Here is a 24,479-nt window from a genome sequence, read left to right as displayed (position 1 = left end):
AAAATCCATGAAAAACACAAAACCAAACCATGATACAGTACAAGCAAAAACTTCTGTAAATAACATTGGGAGATTGTTGCTTGTAAGTTCTAAACTAAAGAATTTTTCAAATGTCCCACAGTGTTTTCTTGAAGAATTCTATTTTCTTTCTTTCTTTTTTTATTTTCAGCAGAATCTGTTTGGTTTCAACAGTTGCAGGAAATCAAACCCCTCAAAAATGCTTTGTTCCAAAATTGAACAAAGGAACTGCCATAATTGTTTTACTCTTTTATGGTCTACCTTTTCCTGAAGAAATTCAAGTTTCAAGTTTTTTATTAAAATTTGATAAATCGCCTATCCAAATTTGAAGTGATGTACAAATCATAAAAGGGTTTTAACATGTTACATAAAAAAACTCACAAACACATTACAATGTACATGATCCGAGAGGAAACGGGGAATAAAACCCACCTTTTTGATATAGCCTTCAATCCATAACCCTACTCCTCTGCCCACCAATCCAGCCAGCTGATTAATCATTGCCCTTTAACTGCATCCATTACATCCTGTTTGACTGTCATGCCTGTTTAGATTGTAAGCTCTTTCGAGCAGGGACTGTCTTCTTTGTGAATCTGTACAGCGCTGCGTGTGTCTGGTATTGCTATAGAAATAATTCATAGTAGTAGTAATGTGAAGAGTTTCAGTCTTTGGGAAGCAGAGCTGAGATTGTGATGTCATAATGCCTCATTCCACCAATAAAGAGCCAACCTCATCAGTGATGTCACAATGGCTTGATTGTTTTGTACTCCCCTCTGCCCTCCAACCCAGCCAGCAGATTAACTGTTCCCCTTAACTGTATTCATGACATCCTGTTTGTCTGTCTTGTCTGTTTAGATTATAAGCTCTTTCGAGCAGAGACTGTTTTCTTTGTGACTCTGTACATCACTGTGTACGTCTGGTAGCGTTATAGAAATAATTAATAGTAGTAGTAGTAGTATTAGAACCAGAGTGGAATGCTATAATTTCAAAGTAATGAAAGATTTCTACTGAATGTAAACAAATTTGTCTGACACCAAGATGATCTCACATCAAGATACGAATCTTAAGTTACCATCCTGAATGTGGATGAATTTCTGGAGTATATTCTACCCTTTATCCCCTCCAATATCCTCTATTTTTCTCCTTTTTGTTGTGACTGCCAAGTCATTTTTAGAAGGTATTAAACTTTTACTGCTATTGTCCTAGTTTTCTGTTGCTCTCTTAGAGGCTAACGGAGGAGTGATAGGCACTTTTCCCCGTGATACCTCCGGGATGGGCTGGTGGACTCATTCCTGTTAGACTTTTTGCCTATTCAAATATTTTCATCTTTTATGGATCTTATTTTTATCATTTTTTAATATTTTATATGTTTTCTTAATGTTCATTTGACATGAGGGTGGGGAAGAGGGTTGGATGGAGAGCGAAAAGAAGGAACCTTATGCGCTTTGATCTATGCTTTGACTTATATTTATAGGGCCTCATTCTATAAATGACACCTAAATCGATAGGTGTCTAGAAAAACAGCACCTACTGCAGGTCATTCAAAGTTAGGCGCCATTTATAGAATCACACTTAAAGTGGCGCGTAAATCAAGTTAGGTGCCAGTAAGCATCAAAAACTTAGGCGCTGGTATATTAGGCCAGGATTTTCTTGGCCTAAAATACTGGTGCTTAACTCAAGACACTCCCACACTCCACCCCCTAACCACGCCTACTGTATGGGAGGGGGCACTGGTAGGCACTTCAGTGTAGACACCTACCAAGTTAGACACCTACAAGGCAGTTAATTTTTTAAAAATTGATTTTTAATGGTGCTGTTCAATTAACAGCACCAATTGAACCAATTAAAAATTTAAGGACTCCTTTTTCTTTTTTTAAGTTCAATACATTTTTTTTTTTTTATTGAGGGTTTTAAATGTATACAATTATTGAGACAATAATTCAAATCAACAGATTTCCATAATAATTGGTATAACCAAAAAGTAATAACTGTACATGGGACTATTGTTAGTCCCATGAAGACAACAATAATACAAGGAAAGTTGGAAAGTTACAATATCAATAACCACAATAATAACAAAAACAAGCAGCATGGATGTACATAATACCATAAGAACTTGCCGCTCCTGGGTCATACCGGTGGTCCATCATGCCCAACAGTCCGCTCCCACGGTGGCCTCCAGGTCAAAGACCAGCCCTACCTGCTTACGTACTGGTTCAACAGGAACCCGTCCAACTTTGTCTTAAATTCATGGAGGGTGTTTTCCCCTATAACAGCCTCCGGAAGAGTGTTCCTGTTTTCCATCACTCTCTGGGTGAAGAAGAACTTCCTCACGTTTGTACGGAATCGATCCCCTTTCAACTTTAGAGAGTGCCCTCTTGTTCTCTCTACCTTAGAGAGTGTGAACATTCTGTCTTTATCTACTAAGTCTATTCCCTTCATTATCTTGAATGTTTCGATCATGTCCCCTCTCAGTCTCCTCTTTTCAAGGGAGAAGAGGCCCAGTTTCTCTAATCTCTTGCTGTATGGAAACACCTCCAGCCCCTTAACAATTTTAGTCGCTCTTCTTTGGACCCTTTCAAGTAGTACCGTGTCCTTCTTCATGTACGGCGACCAGTGCTAGACGCAGTATTCCAGGTGAGGGCATACCATGGCCTGGTACAGCGGTATGACAACCCTCTCCGACCTGTTCATGATCCCCTTTTTAATCATTCCCAGCAAATTGTTTTTTTACAGGGCATTCTGTTTGCCCTTTTCGCCACCGCCGCACATTGCGCAGATGGCTTCATTATCTTGTCGACCAGTACTCCCAAGCCTCTTTCCTGGGGGATCTCTCCAAGTCTAGAAATATATATAGACTGTGCAAAACAATATAGAAATTTATATAGACTGTGCAAAACAAGAACTGATTCTTAGTAGGGCATAGTACTATATTGTATGAGTGGATCCCATATCTTTTTGAATGTAAAAGAACGATGTTGGGGTGGGACTTGTAGTCTGGCAAGGAATTAGGGGGTGTCTTTGTATCAGACTGGGACCAGACAGGGTGGTTCGTGTAGTCATGGATGGGATGGGGTGCGGTTTATATGGTTGGTGGGTAAGACTTGTTGTAGGGGACATGACAAAGGGGTTCATGTTGGTGATGTGATTGGGGGGATTGATGTGATTAGGGTTACCAGATTTTCTGGAACTAAAATCCAGACCCATGACCCTGCCCCAGGCCCGCCCAGTTCTTCCCGAGTCTCACCCCATTCTGCCCACTCAGCCCCCACCTCCAGCCTGTTCACTTGACGGGAGGGCACCTGCGCATGAGCTGGTGTGACTTGATGATGCCACATGAATGTGCATGATGTCACCGCATTGCATCCATGCATGTGCAGATGCCATCCCGACGTCGCTCCTAACTAGAAGCTTTTCAAAACCCAGACAAAGTGCCGGGTTTTGAAAAGCCGTCTGGATGCCCAGACATGTCCTCCAAAAGGAGGACAGGTCTGGGGAAATCCGGGCATCTGGTAACCCTAGATGTGATGTGGGGGAAGGGGTTGGAGTGCCATAGCCAATACTACCATGGCACTTCACCTATCAGCAGCTGTGCTAACAGAGTCCCGATAGCAGTGCTGCACTTACCTCCTCCTCTTGAGGTGGCGGTAAGTTCAGCTGTGCTATTGGAATTCCTGACAGTTAGTGCACCATAACTGCCCATGTGCTAGCTGTCTTTGCTGGCCAGTGGCCACTCCTACACCACCCATTTTCTGCCCAGATCCCATCCTCTCCAACATGAAGCAACTTAACATGATGATTTTATCACTGTGGCTGACTTATTTATTCAGAACTCGGGCTTGGTTGAACCCAGCTTGATGAACAAGTTATTGAATTTGTTTTGAATATGTGGTTATTGGAAGGATACTATCAATTCGTCAATTCAAGCTAAGTTTTACTTTTTCTGGAGTTGCTGGGGGGTTCTTAGAGTGGTATCTTGGCTCTCATTTTTTGTGTGATTTATTTATTTATTGCACTATTGATTATTCACTGCACTATTATTCACTATTGTGTTAGGCACACGTGTGATATCCAGTGCCTCTGCCTTATTGAGTCAAGTGCTGGAGGTTCTTCTCCCTTCGCTATTACCTCACACTGAGGATATCCCGTTTCATTATCATCATTTTGGGTTGTGGTGTATATTAATTAAGGGTGTTTTACCCCGTTTCACACATTTTTGTCCAAGATACCACCCTCAGAACCTATTGACTTCACTGCTTTTTTGCTGCATCTTTTATTTACTCGGAAGACAGTAGCACAAGTCTGCGCTACTGTCTATTGCACAGTATACCGTGAGATGGCTACTTATCGCAGCTTACTAAAAGGGCTCCTTAATTTACTTTACAATTGTTCTGTCTGTATTATTTTTTATGGTGTCTTCCCTGTATAACTGAATATTTTCCTTTTTATGAGAGCTTGAAATATGGAGAATGGTGTATATAATATGCAAGATAGAACATGTTTCATTGATGGTGCTTGTAGGGACTCATATTCAAAGTACTTAGACTTACAAAGTTCCATAGGCCATTATGTAATTTTGTAAATATTCCTGTTAGTGTCTTTTCCATGTTTGAAATTTAATTAAAAGTTTTGCAACCGCAGCAACAACATGTGTGCTATGTCTTCGAGTATAATGAAGGCATGCTTTGCTTTCTGAGGAGTCTGTATTCCATTTCTATATAACATAACACAAATCTTTATTTATTTACTGCGAAAGCCTTTCGGCTCTAGGTGGTTTACAGGAAAAGTGGCTGAGGAGAATCAGTGAGCTACAGCAATGGAGAAAGGACTGTATAGATTGCAGAGAGGGAGGTTAGGCAGGGTTATGTGAGATAAATTACATTACATTACATTAGTGATTTCTATTCCGCCATTACCTTGCGGTTCAAGGCGGATTACATCCAAGCTAAAACAAGAATTACATTTCAACTTTGAAGTAATAGATTAAACGATGAGATAAAATTTTAAGGGAGAATTATGGGTTTTAGATAATGTTTGGTAACTAGAAAAATGAGAGAGTACTAAGGGTTTATAGAGTGTTGGGTTAGGATTGTTGTGCTGGATAGGTTTAATGTGTTTTTTGAACAGTATGGTTTTAATTTCTTTCTTGAAGGTTTTGTAATCTGTGGATGGAGATAACAGAGTGGTGAGTTGTTTGTCCAACTTAGATGCTTTGGAGGCTATTAGGTTGTCATAAAGTTTTTTTCGTTTGACATTTTTGGATGGTGGGTAATAGAATAGTGAATGTGTTCTTCTGTGTCTGATTGAGGAGGATTGATTTAGTCTGTTATTCCAGTAAGTTGGGCTTTCTCCGTTGATAGCCTTGTAAAGTAAGCAGTAGAATTTGAAGTTCACTCTCGCTTCTATTGGAAGCCAATGCGAGTCATGGTATGCCTCTGTGATATGGTCATATTTTTTTAGTGAATAGACAAGTCTCAGGGCTGTATTCTGCACCGTCTGCAATTGCTTCATCATGGTCGCGGGACATGGTAGGTATAGTATGTTGCAGTAGTCCAGCATCCCAAGGATTAGAGATTGTACCAGTAGTAGGAATTGCTTCTTTTCGAAGAATGATTGGATTTTTCTCAGATTTCTCATGGTCATGAATGATGTCTTTATTATTTTGTTAATTTGGGGTTGCATATTACAGCTTCTGTCAATCGTGATTCCAAGCAATTTTAAAGTAGGTGGGAATGTTCGTAGTCTTAGAGCAAAAACAAGAGAACTGACCCAATGATCTCCACAGACAAATCCAAGAAGAAACAAAAAACAAAGTGGAGAAATGATGTTCCTGAGATGGACTTTATTAATATTAAAATAATATTAAAACTTGGCAAACCACATAAAAACCTCTAGGACGCAGTCCGCTGAAAAGCTTTGGACCCTGGACCCAACATGGTCCATGTTTCGACAGAATGTCTTCTTCAGGGGTCCCTATGAAGTCCTATGGTAAAGATACGTGGATAAAAATGCAGTCGGAAATAAACTGTTCCGTAGAAGCTGTGTACAGGACATGGGCTCAAAAAGCAACAACATGGAATAGAGAGTCAGTTGGCCGGGAATCTTTTCATGGAAAATTTAAGGCGGGTCATCCTGTTTGGGGACGAGGAGCATTTTTAGGAGCTTTCTGAAGCACATGTAAGAGGTTGAAGGTAGCATGTATACTGAGGAAGAGTTTTGTTTTATGGAATTAGATGCAGATGCACTATTTATTACTCCAGTTTATCATGCCCTTTTCCCTTGCTTTGTGGTTGCAGCTACTTTTTGAGACTGTTTAAAGTCATTTTCACTATATATCAGCTTGTTGTTCATCCATCTCCCCATGGAGGCATATGCCAAATAACTGTCTGAGATAGGATTGTGACTGAGGTATGGGCAATCATTTTGGACTTCTTGTCTTGCACCATGTTGATGTCTTTGCGTGAGCATTCTCTTGTCTCTTCACTTGTCTTTTTCTATACAGTACCAATATCATGGGAGCAACTTTTCTTGCCTGAAAAGGTATAACGAACCTCATGCATATTTTAATGAGGCTGATATTAATTCTGCAACTTGGAGCCCAGCCAACCTCAAATGCCTCATTCTGCTTATTATCTGGGTCGGCTTTTTGGATCTCAGAATAGTATTTGAAATACGTTGCTGACTGTTTCAAATTAGTATCCATTGCGGCCTCCTTTCTGGCCTCTACCGTAAATGTGTGAATTTTGCCTTTTACATGTAGTCACTTCTATGCGTTATCTTTATCTCAAAAATGACAATTGTGAATGCACAAGAAACCTGATTATGCTAGCAAATTGTTTTCCATTACATTGCTATAACTATGATTTGGTTCTTATAACCTCATGTTTTCCCTTTTGACGTGGTATTAAAATATACTTATGAACATGTTGAGCGTGAGATTCAAAGGTACTTGTGCAATCAGCTGCAGTATCAACCTTATGCATTTTTTTTAAGTTTACAGACACTTGAAAGGATAATTTTGGATGGATATCTAAAAATGGGCCAGATTTTGGGGTGTTACCTAACCATATAACTTATCCTTTAATCCAGTGTATCACAAACTGTGTGCCCAAGATTTCAGGGGTGGCTGCGAAATGCCAGGGAGGAGGTGAAGCGACAGTGCCGGCTGACTGCCTACAGGACGTTCCTCTCATGGTGGCAGTCAGCCGGTGCCAGAGCCTCTCCTTCTCTCCGCCCGTCTTCCCTTCCAGCTCCCCCCATCCCCCACTGGTGGCTCAGGGCCCGTCTGGAGGGCCTTTGCACATGTAAGGACATTGATGTGATGACATCATGCATGTGCGTGACATCATTGCATTGACTTCCACACACTTCTGGATGCCTTGAGCTGTGGCCACCTTGTTTAGTATGCCATGGCTTGACAAAGTTTGCAAGACACTGCTTTATTTATGTATTTATTTATTTATTCAATTTTCTATATCGTTCTCCCAGGGGAGCTCAGAACGGTTTACATGAATTTATTCAGGTACTTGAGCATTTTTCCCTATCTGTCCAAGCAGGCTCACAATCTATTTAATGTACCTGGGGCACATTAATCATTGATGTTCAACTACTTAATATATAGAAGTCAACACTGAAAAGCATAAGAATGGCTCCTATCCAGATAAGTGCCAGTAACTTGGCACCGTCTGGATAGTGCTGGGGCAGTCCGTTGCTGGAGTTTGGATGGAGCCAGAGGTTATCCATTTGGCCATGGATAGCTCTCTGGATAAGCTTGGGACAACGAAAAGGCTGCAATAACTTTGGAGCCTTTTACTAAGCCATAGCAAAATCTTGGCTTAGCGTGAGCTACCATGGGCCTTTCTTACACATTAAGCACAGATTTACTTCAGCAGTATATTAAAGATTATTATTTATTTATTTGCAGGTTCTGCTCTAATTTTTCTGTTAGTGCTTGAGACTTGTAAAAAAATAACCCGGGGGCACTTATGGACTGATTCTATATAGGACGCCTATATTAGGTGCTGCTAGGCGCCCTAATTGAGGATGCCTAACAATGCCTAACTTTGGAATCCATACTCAACTTTTGTTTTAATTGGCGTGGTAGTCAGTTTTCAGCCAATTAAGAAAGAATTAAAATAACCAATTAAGAGTTTGATGCAGAATTTTTAGGATGCCTAGTAACACCTAAGTGGAGCCACCCCCGATGCCTAATTGAAAAGTAGGTGTGGTTAGGGGCGTAAAATAGGCGTGGTTGACTCAGGTATCACTAGGCATCCAAGATGAGCATCGGTAAATTAGGCCAAGTAAAACCTGGTCTAATATACTGGCACCTATGCCTAGGCAGGATTCTGTAAGTGGTGCCTAGCAGTTGATTCACAAGCGTGCCAAGCGGCGCCTACAATGTAGGTGTGCTTAGGTGCCGTTTATAGAATCTAGCCCTTACCGCCTCCCATTTAGGAGGTGCTAAGCGCTCCCGCATTAAATATGTGCTATCCACTCCGCAAATGCTAATCAGAATGTGTTAGCTGGATAACAAATTCCCTCCATTCCACCCCTCCAAACAAATAAATTCCCCAAAATAGCAGACGATTGCCACGACTTAAGAGGCAAACTACTGCAGAACTCTTTAACACATTTTGTGGTAGGCCTTTTAACTTGTGTTAACCGTGCATAAGCACTTAAATCAGATAAGTAAAAAGGCCCCTTTATCCAGATAGCTAATTGGTTAGTGGTCTCAATTAGAGAATGACACAGTGACAAAATTCATCATCGTTCCTGTCCCTGCGGATAACCGAGGGAAACCATCTTCATGTCATTCTTTAAGGGAAGAATCAGAGTATGAATGGCCACAACCACTGATCCGCAAGCTTTGCTTTGAATAATGCTGGTGTAGAAGAATTGAAGTTGAGATAGACACTACAGAATGACAGTCTCTGGTATCCAGAGCAGATATTGTGATGTCATAATGCCTCATTCCACCAGTGCCTAAGAGCCAATCACATCAGTGATGTCACAGTGGCTTCATTATCCTTGGCTCACATAAGAATCAGAGTATGAATGGTCACAACCACTGACCCACAAGCTTTGCTTTGAAGAATGCTGGTGTAGAAGGACTGAGGTTGAAATAGACACTAGAAAATGACATGGGTTTATTTCCCGCGGTTATCCATGGGGACGGGGACGGTGATGAATTTTGTCACCGTGTCATTCTCTAGTCTCAATATCACTGCTAACCAGATACCACAATTGGTCAGCACTGACTATGGATATTCAATAGCAACCACAATCCAGATACATACACTGACTGCTGTATCATGGGGAAAAGTTATGCATCTAAGGGCTCCATTTACAAAGCCACGCTAGGGTCTTAACGTGGGAATAGCGCGCGCTAACTTGCCGCACGCGCTAGCCGCTACCGCCTCCTTTTGAACAGGCGGTAGATTTCCGGCTAGCGCATGCTATAGCGCGTGCTAATCCGGTGCGTGCGATAAAACCGCTAGCGCGGCTTTGTAAAAGGAGCCCTAAGTGGCAAGCACAAATAGGGACATTCCAAATTATGCTTTATGTGCATATTCAGTGGCACTGTCAAACTTGATAGTGCCACTCAATATACATCCCAGTTACACATTCAAATTATAGGTCACAGTGTGGTTAAATACTGTCATTATGTATCATACCAAAGCAGTCATTATTTTTGCAAATAACATCTGGACTGCATGTAGACGTTTCCAATATTCTTCTAAGCAACATGTGTTAATTCAAGGTTTCTGGGGAAACAAGCCAAATTGAACTTACCTTATGATATTTCATTTTCATCTTCTTCCACTAATACATTCATGAATAATAATATATGTTAGACCAAATTCTTTTGAAATCATAACCAATGTTAATAGCTAATAAATATATATTCTGGCTGATATTCAAAAGCACTTATGCAGTCTGAGGAATGTCGTAGAAAATAAAAACTGCTGAAAATTGTGAATTTTTTTTAATGTATTCAGTCTCCTGAAAGCCATTGACTGTGTGATTGAATGGTATGAGAAATAGGTCCTTCGGAATTGTTGCTTGATTAAGAGTCTCTAGACCGATTTAAATTTTCTTTTCAAAGAAGCCATTTGATTGCTCAAATGCAAGCTAGTTTCTAGTTTATTAAAATAACATACTTCAAGTAGAAAGGATCTCGTGTCCTTGTTTCTCTGCATATTTGAATACAGCTGTATGTCTCTGCATGCAGGAAGGTTGGGAGGACTATTCCATCAAAAATATAAGCCTATGGGCTCCTTTTACAAAGGCGAGCTAGTGGTTTTAGTGCGCACTTAGCGTGCGCTAAAAAGCCACGTGCGCTAGCCATTACCGCCTCCTTTTAAGCAGGTGGTAATTTTTCGGCTAGCACACGCTAATCTTGTGCGTGCGCTAAAAACGCTAGCGCACCTTAGTAAAAGGAGCCCTATATCTCATTTAGATTTTAAAAAATGAATCTTTCCTCTTTGACATGAAGATCTACCACAAACACTCTGTAATTGTTATGTTATATTAAAGGTATGTTATGTTATACGTCAATTTATATCCCACCAAATCCTCACATATCGGAATCTAAGCGGGTTACAATCAACAAACAGCTTTACAAAAACTCATATACATACAAAGATTGAGCTAGATCTGTTATCATTGGCCATTATTACATGCATCCATACAAAGACTGGTCTAAACCTATATCATCTTGACAGTTACTATAAGTTTCTGTGGGTTAACCGATATCAGTTCTTAGGTAGTGGGTTGTAGAGTGCATTGACCTTCTTCAATGTAGATTTATGAAGAGGGTGCTATATAGCTGTGTGTAATGTAGATTTCTCAAGATTTCTAACAGTTGTGGAAAAACCATGTTTTGAGATCTTTTCGGAATCTGATGAGATTATTGGTAGCTCTGATCTCTGTGGGAAGTGAGTTCCAAGTTTTAGAAATCTGATAAGTAAAAAATACACTTGAAGTGGGGTTTAGTGTATTTTATACCTTTCATAGATGGGTAGGCCAGAGTTAGTTTGTCAGGGTTTAGTGTTCTAGTGTTCTGTCTAGTATTTCCATGAATCTTGGGAAGCTTTCAGGAATATCACCATATAGAGTTTTGAATGCTATGCAGCATAATTTGAAGTCAATTCTTTTTTCCATTGGGAGCCAGCATAGTTCTTTTGAGGAGCGGTGTGACATGATCGAATCTTGATTTATAGAATATGAGTCTTGCTACGGTATTAGAGTGTGAGCCTACTGGGACAGATAGGGAAAATGCTTGAGTACCTGAATGCAAACCATTTAGGCTATAAGTGGTATCTAAATACTAAAAATAAATAAATTAGTTGGAGTTTAAGATGATATCTTGTTGCCCATTCTTGCACTTTGACTAATGTTCTGGTTAGTTTGGTAGCCATTTTAGTTAAGTTATATGGGAACTAATAGAAAGACATCATCTACATAGAAAAGTCATTCCTCTTGTTCAAGTTTAACTGAGTTTAGGATAGTCATGAAGATATTGTAAAGTAGTAGTGAGATGGGTGATCATTGTGGGATACCACATGGTGGCATCCTGTTGTATTGTGACTATAAAGACTCAAAATTCCATATCAGTGATCCAGCCTTCCGATTAAGAGATTGCTTGCAGTTACTATATCAAGTGGGCAAGGTTAAAATTAACATATGTATAGGATTTAAAGAGCATTTCAGCCAACTGATGAGGGTCACAATGGAGAACTTTGAGGGCCACACATTGGAGACCACTGGTCTAATGGCAGCCTCAGATTCTACAATTTTAATTGGCATAACAATTTCTACATGTGTTGCCAACATAATACATATATGGGCTGATATCTAGCATGGTTTAAACAGAAAGAATACATGCTGCCTTGCACAAGTCCACTTGCATTTCCCAGCAACTGGGATATGATAGGGTGGCAGATACAATGCCATGGTACTGTTTGTGGGTGGAACTGGCACTTAATCTGTTAGCGGTGATATTCAGTCCGCTAACCAGGTAAGTGTATAATGTTAGGACAGCAAAAAGGCTGCCCTGATGTTATCTGCCAGGCTAATTGGGCACTGGTCTGAATATTGGCCAGTGCCCAGTTAACTGCTAGGAGAATGCTGTGACCCAGATATTCAATGCTGGAGCCTGGCATCAATTATTCAAACTTAATTTAGCCCATTGCTGTCAGCAGCTTAAAAACTGCTGCCTGCTGAAGGCTGAATATTGGGGCTATTAGGTGTACATTTTGTCTGAGCCATAGTATTTTTTTTTATTTTAACGTAATGTTCGATTTGGCTGATATTAGGTAAAAAGATTACTCAGCACTACCAGCTGCGTAGTCTCTCTCTACAATTTCCATTCCCATGCAGCTTCTTTAACCTATAAGTCCCAGGGCCAGTCTAAACATTGTCCAAAAGTGATTGAAAATAATAAAAGAAAGATCCTGCAAGAAAATAATATCCGCTGCCAGGGGGGAGGGAATGGGCATCCCTCCTGCCGATCCTCATTTGGGGTCTTTTAAAAAAAACAAAACTTGGGGGTGTATTCTGCCCATGTGCTGATCACTACCACCAGTGACTCAACCATGCAAATTTAGGGACCCTCCATGAACCTCATTTGCATGTGTGATTTTGAAAGAATGACTCATCTTTTTGAAATTGTTACAATAGCGGCCGCAAGAGCAACCTGTCAGATTTTACCACGAACATTAGAGAATCTTCCCCCTAATTGTGGAGGGTGTTTTCTAGTAGTCTCCCTCTCTCTACTACTACTGCTTATCACTTATATAGTGCTGAAAGCTATACACAGTGCTGTACATTTTGACAAATGTCCTGAGCTCCTGTTTTGCATGGCACTGAAGGCTGCTTCATAAGGAGCACCCAGACAGATTAGCATTCTGTTCTGGAAATATATCTTCTGATACGTTGACTCTGCCATGCATCTTCCACCCTATGACATTCCAGTTGCTGATGCAAGCATGTGCCAGGGCACCTCATTCCAACTAAGATCTCTAATTCTAAGCTGCAGGGGCCTGCTTGCAGAGTCATTTGTTTGTGTGGCACATTATGGCACCTACCAATGCCTGTTTAGTACAGAGGTTTAAGGAGTCATCCAGGCCTTTAAAACCAATGTGGCTACTAGAACTTTACAAAAATATTAAATTGATAGTATCTTTATCAATAGTTTATTTCAAAAATATTGTAAAATGCTTGATTTTTTTTTCTTTTCAGAGACAACGATATAACGTTCCATAAAACATGTCCCAGTTATACTACAAAAGGAGCATCAATGCACCATACAGAGATCGTATTCCACTACGTATAGTGCGCGCAGAGTCTGAACTCTCTCCAGCGGAGAAGGCTTACTTAATAGCTGTTGAGAAAGGAGATTATGCAAGTGTGAAGCAGGCACTTGAAGAAGCTGAAATTTATTTTAATATCAATATTAATTGCATTGATCCTCTTGGAAGGACTGCTCTCCTGATCGCCATTGAGAATGAGAATCTTGAACTTATCGAACTGCTTTTAAGCTTTAATGTTTATGTCGGAGATGCTCTGTTACACGCAATAAGGAAAGAGGTGGTCGGAGCTGTGGAGCTGCTGCTAAATCACAAAAAACCCAGCGGTGAGAAACAGGTTAGTGCAAGATTCTCCTTTGTTTTCTGACTTTCAGATATCTTCATGCAGGAACTAAAATAATAAAAGGCTTGTACTGTGAATGAACTTAAGCAAAAGCCCTACCACAGATTAGTTATCTTTGCTTCAAGAATAATTTAGAAATGCTCACTAAATACACTTTTTCAAAGAAAAACTGATTGGTTGTCTAATCAATAGCAGCTCAAATGTGAGTTAAATCAGGTATTCATTTCCCTGTCCCTGGAGGACTTATAATATAAATGGTCGATATTCTAAATGATTTAACCATGAGGAAAGGGTTCTGCCTAGTTAAATCATGGCAAATAAGTCATTGCCCTTGTAGCATGATATGATTAATTTTGCTGGATTTAAGAATTATAAAATGTATTGCTTAAACTCCACTATGAAAGAATCTGACCCTCTCTGCCTTCAGAACATTGAAAGCCTGAAGCAAAAAGTGTTAAGTGCCCAATCAGTGGCTAACAAGAGGCTGGGTTAGTACAGCAGAGTAACTACTTCTGTTTTTCAAGAATAATATCTATACAGTCTGTTCTCGTGATTCATAGTATGGTTCCCGAAAATGTTTGTGAACCACAAAATCACAAATAATGAAATATTGAGCATATGGGAAAATAGATGCTAGTTTCCAACAGTGCTGTACACATTCCGCCTTAAAATCGCAGAAAGTGAACAGTGAAAGTGAAAATAGAGTTAGGTTCCTGCATGGGACAGCACTTTAGATGCTTATAATTCACTCTCTGGACACCTGTGGGCCATATCTGGAAGCAAACACCAGACACAAAGTAAAAATGAAAGCAAAGAAAGTTTTTTTGTGTTGTTTTATTTTTTTTTTAGCAGGTTCTTCAATACATGAACACAGTGGTGTGTAAGAGGAATATTGGTCACTATAGATTCAACAGTGAATATGCAAATCGGGAACTTGTGAATGACGAGAACACACTGTATATTGATAGCAATTAAAGAGGCTGGGGTGTAACAAAAAAAATACCAACCACCTGAGACTCCAAGACAATGACCCTCTTAATCTTGTCATGACTCAGTATCTGGTCAGCCAGGAAACATTTGACCAGGCAAACCAGATCAAACCAACTCAAACCCATGAATTGGACTACTACACACCACATGACCCCAGCTACATAAGAATTGTAACAGTGGACTTCTCAATGAGTTGTTATCTCTCTGGACTCCTCCTTCACCACTCCAACCAGAAGCAGCAATAAGAAGAAAGAATACTTCTGGGCCTCTTCCTAATCCAGCATAATTAATCATTCAGATTTTCTAACAATATTTATCTTGTGGCACATTCCCCCTGTGTAAGATCTCTAAAATGAAAGCTAAAATTACTGCATTACCTGTACAGTATTGTAAATAAACTTGCTCTTTATCTGAAAATAAGAATCTAGTCCTTAATATCCTGAGTCTATTTCATGAAATATTCAGTGCTAGTTTTTTAGGGCAGGTAGTGCTAGTCTCCAAATTAACATCAATCAATCTATATATAGTGTTCCCCTGGTCGTTCGCGGTCGTCGGTTCGTGGTCCCGGTCATTCAAGGTATTTCCCGACCACAAACCGCCGACAAGGAGAGGGCAGCGAAAGAGGCAGCTCCTGATTGGTAAGGCCCGACTTAGTGCAGGAAGAGGCGGTCAGAGCATACAGCGAGTGATTTCCTGCACTCGTTGGCGCTCCGGCTGCTCTCTCCTGCCTCTCCCGCTGCCCTCTCCAATCTCCCCCATGAAAAAATGTATTCACGGTTTTTCAAGATTTGCGGGGGGTTCCTGGAACAGAACCCCCGCGAATATCGGGGGAGTACTGTATATATTATATTCACAATATACCCTGATTTTCAGCAGCACTTACACCAGATTTTCAGCAGTACTATACTAACCAGACAGTTCTAGGCAGTCTGGGCTAGACCCAGGAGTTATACAGGCAATGTTGATATTAATGGCCAGTTGTCCATATAGCTTGTGGGACATATAGAATTGCATATTTCTAATATAGTTTCATTAGTCTTTTAAACTACGATTCAATTTGCCAGTTGAAGTAGTGTGTCTAGCTTTTCAGAAAGCTTTTGGCAGTTTCTCACGAGGGGCTCCTGAGAAAATTAAAGAGTGGCAGTAGGATAGGTGGCAAAGTTCATTTGTGGATTAGGAATTGGTTATCAGATAGAAAACAGACTTTTTGTTCCTTGACAGTAGCATGAATATGCACAGTGCACGTGAACCTGACCACAGGGAATTATGGAATATTCTGGACAGCGATGCATACTTCTAGTAGTGCTATAGAAATAATTAATAGTAATAATAGTAGTAGTAGCCTAGATAACAGGGCTGGTGAAAGAAGGAATTATATCATGTCATATTACAGCTGTACACTGTGAGGTGCAAAAGTAAAATGTGAGCATATGGGCTTGGTATTCAGTCAGCAGTGATCCCTATTTTGCTGACCGCCACTGGCGTTAAACCCAGCCAAGTCCAGACTCTGGCATTGAATTTTTGGGTCATAGGGAGCTAGCTAAACCATAGCCGGTTAAGTGCCTTATTTGGCACTTAACTGGCTATGAAGAACCACCGAATAATAGGACTGTGTTTTATAAAGTCCTATTTATGTGGTTGTCTTAAGCAGCACTGGAACACTCCCAAAATAGTCAGTTTTGGCTTGAGCTCTAGCTGGGCATTTTTAGCAGCACTTAGCTAGGTAGCGCCTCTGAAAATGCCTGGCTGGCCCTGGACAGGCGATTTAAACAATTAGGGCCCAAAATATAAAATGATTTAAATGGCCAGAAGCAACTCTACTACTACCAGACGCTACACATCCTAAATTATTTGCTATTAGTAGCAGAGCATCACCTGCGTGAGCTATAGATTTTTGTCAACAAGTGAGACAAGCTAATCCTGGCCTACATGTACGGCACCTATCTTTGCCAGAGGTGTGATTCTGTACCCAAGTGCCATCGCGTGATTGACGCGCAATCTGCCAACAATGGGCTAGATTCATTAAGCAAACCGATCATGTACCAATCAGTTTGCCACACCTTAATGAGCAAATTTCCCTCGGGCCTGATTCACTTACCTCTCCTGCTATCCGCTTCAAATCTGTGTATGCAAATGAGGAGAAACATATGCAAATTGGGCAGCGACGCGATTCTTCAACCAAAAATTTAAAACCGACTGGGCTGGCTGATCAACCCAAGAAATGACTGCTGGGGAGCAGTCAAAAACATCTTTCTGACTCTCTAGCCCTGTTCTCTGCATGCCCCGATGCTATTCTCCTACCCGCTCTGCTCCATGCTCTTCTCCTGCCTGCCGCCCCGATGAAAAAAGCAAAAAATAAATAAAAGTCGCAGCCCGAAAACCTCATGCAGCTCCAACTCTCCCACTGCCCCGAATGCCTGCCCGCCCCAAAAATCTGCCTGCCTCGATCACCTGCCTGTCCTGACTCCCACTCTTCCCCGCAGTGCAAGCCCGTGGTTTTAACTCATGGGCTTTTAAGCGGGTTAAAACTATGGGCTTCTAACATTACAAAAAGGAAAAAAAAATCTAAGCTGGGCCCGGAGGTCTAAGCTAAGCTCCCTGGCCTAAAGTAAAAAAGTAAAATTTTTTTTTAAAAAGTTGTGGCAGACGCATGCCCCCCATGCGCCCCCCCTGCGATGCCCCCCCCCCTCCCCGTGATGCTCCACAAAAGACAGGAGGGATGCCGACTCCCTCCTGCCATGTGAAACCCCTCCTAGCCGGGCCCGGCCTGGCCAACCTTCCTCCCTATACTTTAACCTAGGCAGGCCTACTGACCGGGCCTGGCCCACCCGCTGCCCCCGTATCTTTCAGAATCATTGGGAGCAGGAGGGGTTAATCCAAGGCTGGTCCTAAATTATCCAGATTGCAGTTCTGAAAAATGTGACTATCAGTATAAACAGTGTCTCTATCCCACCCCACCCCACCCCTGGACCACCTCAGCACAATCCAGATAGTGCCAAGGTGGGCTGAACAGTTGTCTCGCAATCATTTGTCCAGGCAGCAAATGCTGCTACCCAGATAGATACTTTTTGATTTCAGCTCCATTGTCTAGTTTTAATTTATGCCATATAACCTGTTTATCCCCCAAATGCCAAGCAGTGAAGCAAAAGGAGGAAATAGAAAAATAGCTTACAGAGAAATTACAGTTAATGGGTTTTCTTTAGCAGAGCATTGTTGTTTTTATGAGAAGACTGTATGTCTGGGAAGCTGTTTAAATTGTTGCAAATATATGACAGTCCTTCCTGGGAAGTCAGTGCTAATGTTTAGATAAAAGTTATAGAATATTAACCAGGTCTGATGTTCCTTTTGTATTTTTTAGAGCATTAGTTTCTTCCTGCTTCTTTGAGTTTCCAGCTCAGTCAAAACTGGTTTCTCTGGGACCAATGTGACATGAACTTTCATTTGCTATTACCCAGGAGTTTTTTCCCCCTAATTTTATCTTTCCCCCCCAACTCAATCCAGTCATGGTTACAGCCATTCTGAAACCTAGCTAATATGCACTATAACTTTGCACATTACATACTACTAATATACTATTTTAGAGGGGCCTTTTCCCTTTTATTGTTATGGAAGTAATGTTAGGATTACATGTTATTTTGGAAAAAATTCACAGTCATTTGAAAGAGCATGTAGGGATTCATATTCGGCATGATTTAACTGGGCAGAAATGGCTCCTGGGCAGTTAAATCGCCTGAGCGGAGCTAACCGCTAATTTTCAGTGGCACTTGACTGGTTAGCGCTGCTGAAAATAACCAGCTAATACCAAACTCAAAATCGGCTGTATTGGGGGCTGAGTTAGTACTTGGCTGGTTAAGTGACACTATTCAGCACTTAACTGTCCAGGTTAATCACACATCAGTAGGACCACATAAAAAGTCAATTCTGTCTTTATGCAATAACACATAGATGGTTAAGTTATTGAATATCACACTTAACTTTATATATGTTGGCCAGCTCCCCAACCTGGAACTTCAATGCCAGTGCCCAGACATGGCCTAACATTTAATTTCCAGGTTTAGCTGAATGCCACAGGCTAACCATCGACCCCAATGTCTTTTCAAAGAGTGTCCATTTATTCCCGATAATGAATGCATGTGTTCACTATGAGGGAAATTCTATAAATAGTACTTAAACCTAAGAGCCAGTAGGCGCCTTACTGGTGCCCAAGCGGCCTAGCACAGTCGGCAAATTAGCGCGCGCTATTACACGCGTTAAATCGTTAATGCGGCTTCGTAAAAGGAGCCCTAAGTTTCATTTCTGTCTTTGGCCTCTTATTAACCGGTCAGCACTGAATATTGACTTAGATGGTTAACACCCACCTCTTCCCCTTATCAAGCTGCATTAGAGATTTTTAGTGCATGCGGGAATTCTATGAACATTGGAGCATTTTACGTGCTGGCTCATTCTAAAAACTTTTAGTGCATCTTGATAAAAGAAGCCCTAACTTAATAGCAGCCAAAAATACCCCCTAGATATTCAATGCCAGCCATTGGAAATGGCCTGGCATTTAATATCCAGGCTCACCGCCAACCGCAGGACTTAGCCAAGCTGCCTCCCATGGTCTGAATATTGGTCCCATGATCTCTAAGGGAGATGAAGGGATAGTGCATGGCACGGATGGGCAGACTATATGGGTTTTATCTGTTTTCATTTTTAAATTTATTTATTTTATTAGGTATTTATATACCAACTATCTAAACGGTTTACAATCAGGTACTCAAGCATTTTCCCTATCTGTCCTAGTCAGCATACAATCCATCTAACATGCCTAGGGCAATGGAAGATTGGGCGACTTGCCTAGGGTCACTAGGAGCAGCACAGGGTTTGAACCCACAACCTCAGGGCGTTGAGGCTGTAGCTCTATCCATTAGGCCATTCCTTCCTTTCTGTGGTTCTGTGTGATAGCAGTTGAAAACAGTATGGTTCATTTACTCTGTCCAGGAAGGTGGCTAGTGTTATACCTGCTGCTTCATGCAGGCTATCCTTCTCTGTGCCTTTGCTTTTGGGTTTTGCCTGATTACCCCCATCTGTGTTTAGTCTAAAGAAACAAATCACCTTATGCCCCCCAAAGTGATGGCAAGATTACTTTTCAGCTATGACACTTCCACTGACTGACTCATGCAGCTAGTAAATAATATACAGAAAGACTGACATTTGAAAGACTTGACATTACTACTGTTAAGAAAAGAAAGCAAATCGGTAGTTGAATGGTTCAAGCTCTGTTCTGCCAAGTGGAAGATTTAGCTATGACTTATTTTTCTTATGTTAGTTCACTAAAACAAAATGTACGCATAGCAGTTTTAGACCCTGCTAACAGATTACACGGAATGGGGGTAATTTTACAAAGTCCAGTCCATGTACCTGCTACATATGTAAAAGTCAACCACCATAAATTCTCAATGTCCCTTGTATTCTTAATATTGATAGATAAGATTACTTCAGGGCCTCAGATTTGCCATTAGGTGCCAGAGATTTCTATGGTCACCATTTCACTTTGGCTTATGGCCTCCTCACTAGCCCCATCATACTTTTTTTCATGGTTTTTTATATTTAAAGTGCTCAGTGCAGTATCAAAAATTTAAATATGTTATTTCTTAATATAAAAATCTTGCAGTAATTCAACAACTTATCTTAAATCTTTCCTGTTAGTAACATCGGGAAGGGACCTGTCAGTCAACATGTTTCGCCCTCAGGCTGTTTCAAGAACAGTCCCCTAAAAACATGAAAGAATACAAACGTAAATCTTAAAACTTGTTAGATTGAACTCTAACTGTCATACTATTAAGGGGCAAAATGGGGCATATGTAAAAGTGGCATAAACTGTACATGTGTATTTTAAGTGTAGAGAGAACTAAGTTTCATTTTTGCAGCAGGACCCCCAACTTCAGCACGCTACCAGAACAAAAGCAGTTGTCACTTTTTCCCAACCCCAGGAGTTTCCAGAATAGTGGTGATATCTTCCTTCTAACAGGGTAGGGAAACCGAAGTTGCCACTGGGACCATCATATGATGAAAACCTAGGCACTTACTTCACCTATATTTTGAATGAAGAGTACTATCATAGATCAATCCGTTCATGCAAGACGTTACCTCCCAAGTCTGCCCCACTTCATTCTACGAGCATTAGTAATGTTGATTTTTATGGGTCCTCAGAGGGCCACCACGCACTCAAATGTATCTCATAGTGCGGGGCTTTTTCGTCTCTGACGCATTGGAGGGAGAATATGATTTCAAACGGGAGAGGGAGCCTTGATAAAGCCCTGTCATTTGGGCGAAACATGTTGGACAACTGATGTTTTCTACCCTCCCGACTAGCGTCACTAAGCTAAGTACTTTTAGCATATTTATATCCAAGTTAAGTTAATAGCATTTATGAGACATAAAAATATAGGTCCAGTGACGAAAGGGTGCATAAAGCCCCGCACTATGAGATACATTTGAGTGCGTGGTGGCCCTCTGAGGACCCATAAAAATCAACATTACTAATGTTCGTAGAATGAAGTGGGGCAGACTTGCGAGGTAACGTCTTGCATGAACGGATTGAACTGGGACCATCATAGCACATCACTGTCCCGACCGCCATAACATTGATTGAAATCAACTAAAAACTGACATGTAAAACAAAACTTATCTGTAATTCCATGGTGGTCTTGTATGTAGGCGGCAACTGCATTTGTGAACATAATATAGTGTAGATAGCTCCCAAGACGAATACAAAGTCAACCCCCCAACTTGAGTTTCGTGGCCTTCATCATTATGGCTGCAATCACCAGACGAGCTGGCAAGGCGTGGACTGGAGAGGCACTATGATTTTTTTAAAGTGATTTATTAGGAAATACAAGAAACTTTAACTTAATTTGGGGCCCACTGTCATCTTTTGTAGAATTATTATAGTTATGATTTATTTGGTCTTAGATAAAATGCACATCCAGGGAGGGGGGGAGGGCTATAAGGGCTTTTAATTGATTATTTATACAAATGATAATAGGAAAGAAGGGTGGTTTTTTTTGAGGTTTGATTAAAAAAAGTCTGATTTATCATATGAATAACTTATGTTTTAAATATGTATAATATAACTCTGAACATATGATAAATTTTTTAATTACTTTAATGATAATGATTAGGAGGGGTGGGGGAGGGTAATGTTCTAAATAAATCTTGTAAAATTATAAGTGATGTCTAAAGTGTTAAATGTATAACCTATGTTGTTTACACTTAATGAAAGTGTTTTAAAATGAATAAAGATTAATTAAAAAAAAAAAAAAGTGTGTGTGTATGGGGGAGGGGGGGCGATAAATTTTCAGTAGTTTTCTAAAGTGTAGATAAAATACAAAGCTAACTATAAGACCTGCAAATTCTTTATCCCAAGGCTTTTTATTTTTGTATCGGCAGCAAGTATAGCCACGTCTTTAAAAATTGCCCTGAAACACTGTTTCGGGAAGAAGCAAGCCTCAACTCCCGCACAGATGGTACAGACAGATCACAATGCTCAGTTGAGCGGAGCAGTCGAGCCGGCTCACGTGGCAAGATGCTCTGGACCAGGTGTTTAGGGGCCAACTTCTGTACGCACATAAAAACATTCACCAGTAGCTTGTACCGTATCTTATCCTTTACCTTCAGCCAGTACAACCTTATAAAATATTCTGTTACATGCTCACATCTATCCAATTTAAACAGTTTGTTTTATTTGGTTTAATGATGTCTGTTGTTGAGGCATCTTGTATGACTTATGGAATTTTATATTTTGATGTATGTGTGGGTTTGGCCAGTTTTGGCCTTAAATTATATTCGTCGCTAACACGACGTGCATGTTATATGTAATTTGATTTGATATGTAAGTATGCAGTTTGTTATAGTGTGTCCTTGAAGTGTTTTGTATGACAAATGTAAATGTTTTAATTTGTATAAGGATAAGGGCAGGTGAGAAATAAGCAAAAATTAGAATTTATTTTTTTTTAAAAAACAAAAAAAAATATGCAAAGGGCATTGAAAGCTATGCAAAGCATTTTTATTTTTTGCCAGCACAACTCTATTTTTTTTTTTTATAAAACTTCTCCCTGTAAACCTTGCTCAGCTTTTTTTTTTTTTTTGTACTAGTGGTTGTTCTAAAATGAGAGTTAAGTTACACTGAGCGTTTTCAGAACCAGTGAGAGGTTTGAAGGACCATGGAAATGACTAATGACCATCAGTTTCCTGTGTGTCTTGTGCTTTATAAGCTTGAATGTCCATTGAATTGCCTGTTCTATATTATTTTTTGAGTTAAGCTCTTTAAAACTCAGGGATCAAAGGGGATTATAGAAAAAAAAGAATGAGACTTCTTTATTCTAAATTGGAGAACTTGTAATGAGATGGTAAAAATTGATGTTGCCTTGTATCTTACAGTATAATGAAAAGGGCATAAAAAACTGAATGTAGAGGGTCATGTCGGGTGAGTCAAGTTCAGATATAGAAGGAATTCATGAAGAAAACTTGCAGAGGATGAATAAAAGTAAAATAAGATATGAGCATTGGGAGTAATTTTATAAAGTGTTCTCTTTGTGTAATGCATGTTTTACTTACAGAAATGGCTTAAATTAAATTGTGCTTAGAGTGTACCTATACACAAAATAAGTGCACCAAGAAACCATGCCCACTTTGTGATAAACGCAAAGTTTGTGTGGAATTGAAATGGAGTTGCCATGCAGGTGTGCATTTTAGAAAATGTGTGTACCTGCGGAGAGTACATACACACACATTTATACTTTCTTCAGAGCAGGTGCACATTTGTGTGAGAGAATTTGTGTATCACTGGGAATTAACCCCCTACCCCTTTTTACAAAGCCATGTTAGACTTTTTTATTGCTGGCTGTGGCAATATTAGCTCCGACGCTCATAGGAATTCTGAGTGTCAGAACTAATACTAAACTAAACTAAAAACTTGTTTTATAGACCGAGTCATCAACCAAGAGGAGCTCGACTCGGTTAACAATAATGTAATACAGTGCTCCCCCAGTCATTCGCGGTCGGCGATTCGCGGTCCCAGTCGTTCACGGTATTTTCTGACCACAAATGACCGGGCAGGAGAGGGCAGCTGGAGGGGCAGGTGAGAGCATCCGGAGCACCGACGAGTGAAGGAAATCACTCGCAGTAGGCTCCGACTACCTCTTCCTGCACTAAAGTTGGGCCTTACCAATCAGGAGCTACTTTGACATGCAGCTCCTGATTGGTGAGGCCTGACTTTAGTGCAGGAAAAGGTGGTTGGAGCATACCATGAAGTGATTTCCTTTGCTCGCCGGCGCTCCGGCTGCTCTCGCCTGCCTCTTCGCCTGCCCTCTCCTGTCTCCCCTGCTAAAAACCGTATTCGCGGTTTTTCAACATTCGGAGGGCTTTCTGGAACGGAACCCCCGTGAATATCGGGGGAGTGCTGTACATAATACATAAACTTGACAAGAAAAAGTAGACTGAAATAGTTTATTTCCAAAATGTTTAGGAAACAAAAACGTTTTCAGAACTTTCCGGAATAAAGCAAAAGAATCTAAACTTCATAATGTAAGAGGTAAAGCATTCCAGAATTCACCGTGGCCGGCAATAAAAAAGCCTAATGCGACTTTCTAAAGGGTGGGGGTGTAAATTATATACTCAGCAGAGCTATTATGACCCCATATCTGTCTTAACAAGGAAATCTTTCTTCTTCCTGTGAAAACTACATTTACTTCTCTCATATATAGACAAAATAGATTGTCAGTCTGTGGTAATCAATTGGTAGGACTATGAAAATGTGCTGTTATCCAGGACTT

At 40.5% G+C, this 24,479-nt stretch overlaps 1 protein-coding gene across 2 annotated transcripts in view; it reads left to right on the top strand.

The window, feature by feature from the left end:
- TRPC4 (transient receptor potential cation channel subfamily C member 4) overlaps window positions 1-24,479 on the top strand; it is a 185,481-nt gene that overhangs the window by 40,488 nt on the left and 120,514 nt on the right. For both annotated transcript variants that reach the window (XM_033950649.1, XM_033950650.1), the window contains exon 2: window positions 13,264-13,668. In XM_033950649.1, coding sequence (XP_033806540.1) covers window positions 13,291-13,668 — 378 coding nt within the window. In that variant the 5' untranslated portion in view covers window positions 13,264-13,290. The remainder of the gene's footprint in view (window positions 1-13,263; window positions 13,669-24,479) is intronic.

The sequence above is a fragment of the Geotrypetes seraphini genome, chromosome 6, assembly GCF_902459505.1.
Source record: "Geotrypetes seraphini chromosome 6, aGeoSer1.1, whole genome shotgun sequence".
In the NCBI taxonomy this organism is placed as follows: Eukaryota; Metazoa; Chordata; class Amphibia; order Gymnophiona; family Dermophiidae; genus Geotrypetes; species Geotrypetes seraphini.
Note: the sequence above shows the minus strand (reverse complement) of the source record. Positions and strands in the feature narration are given on the sequence as shown.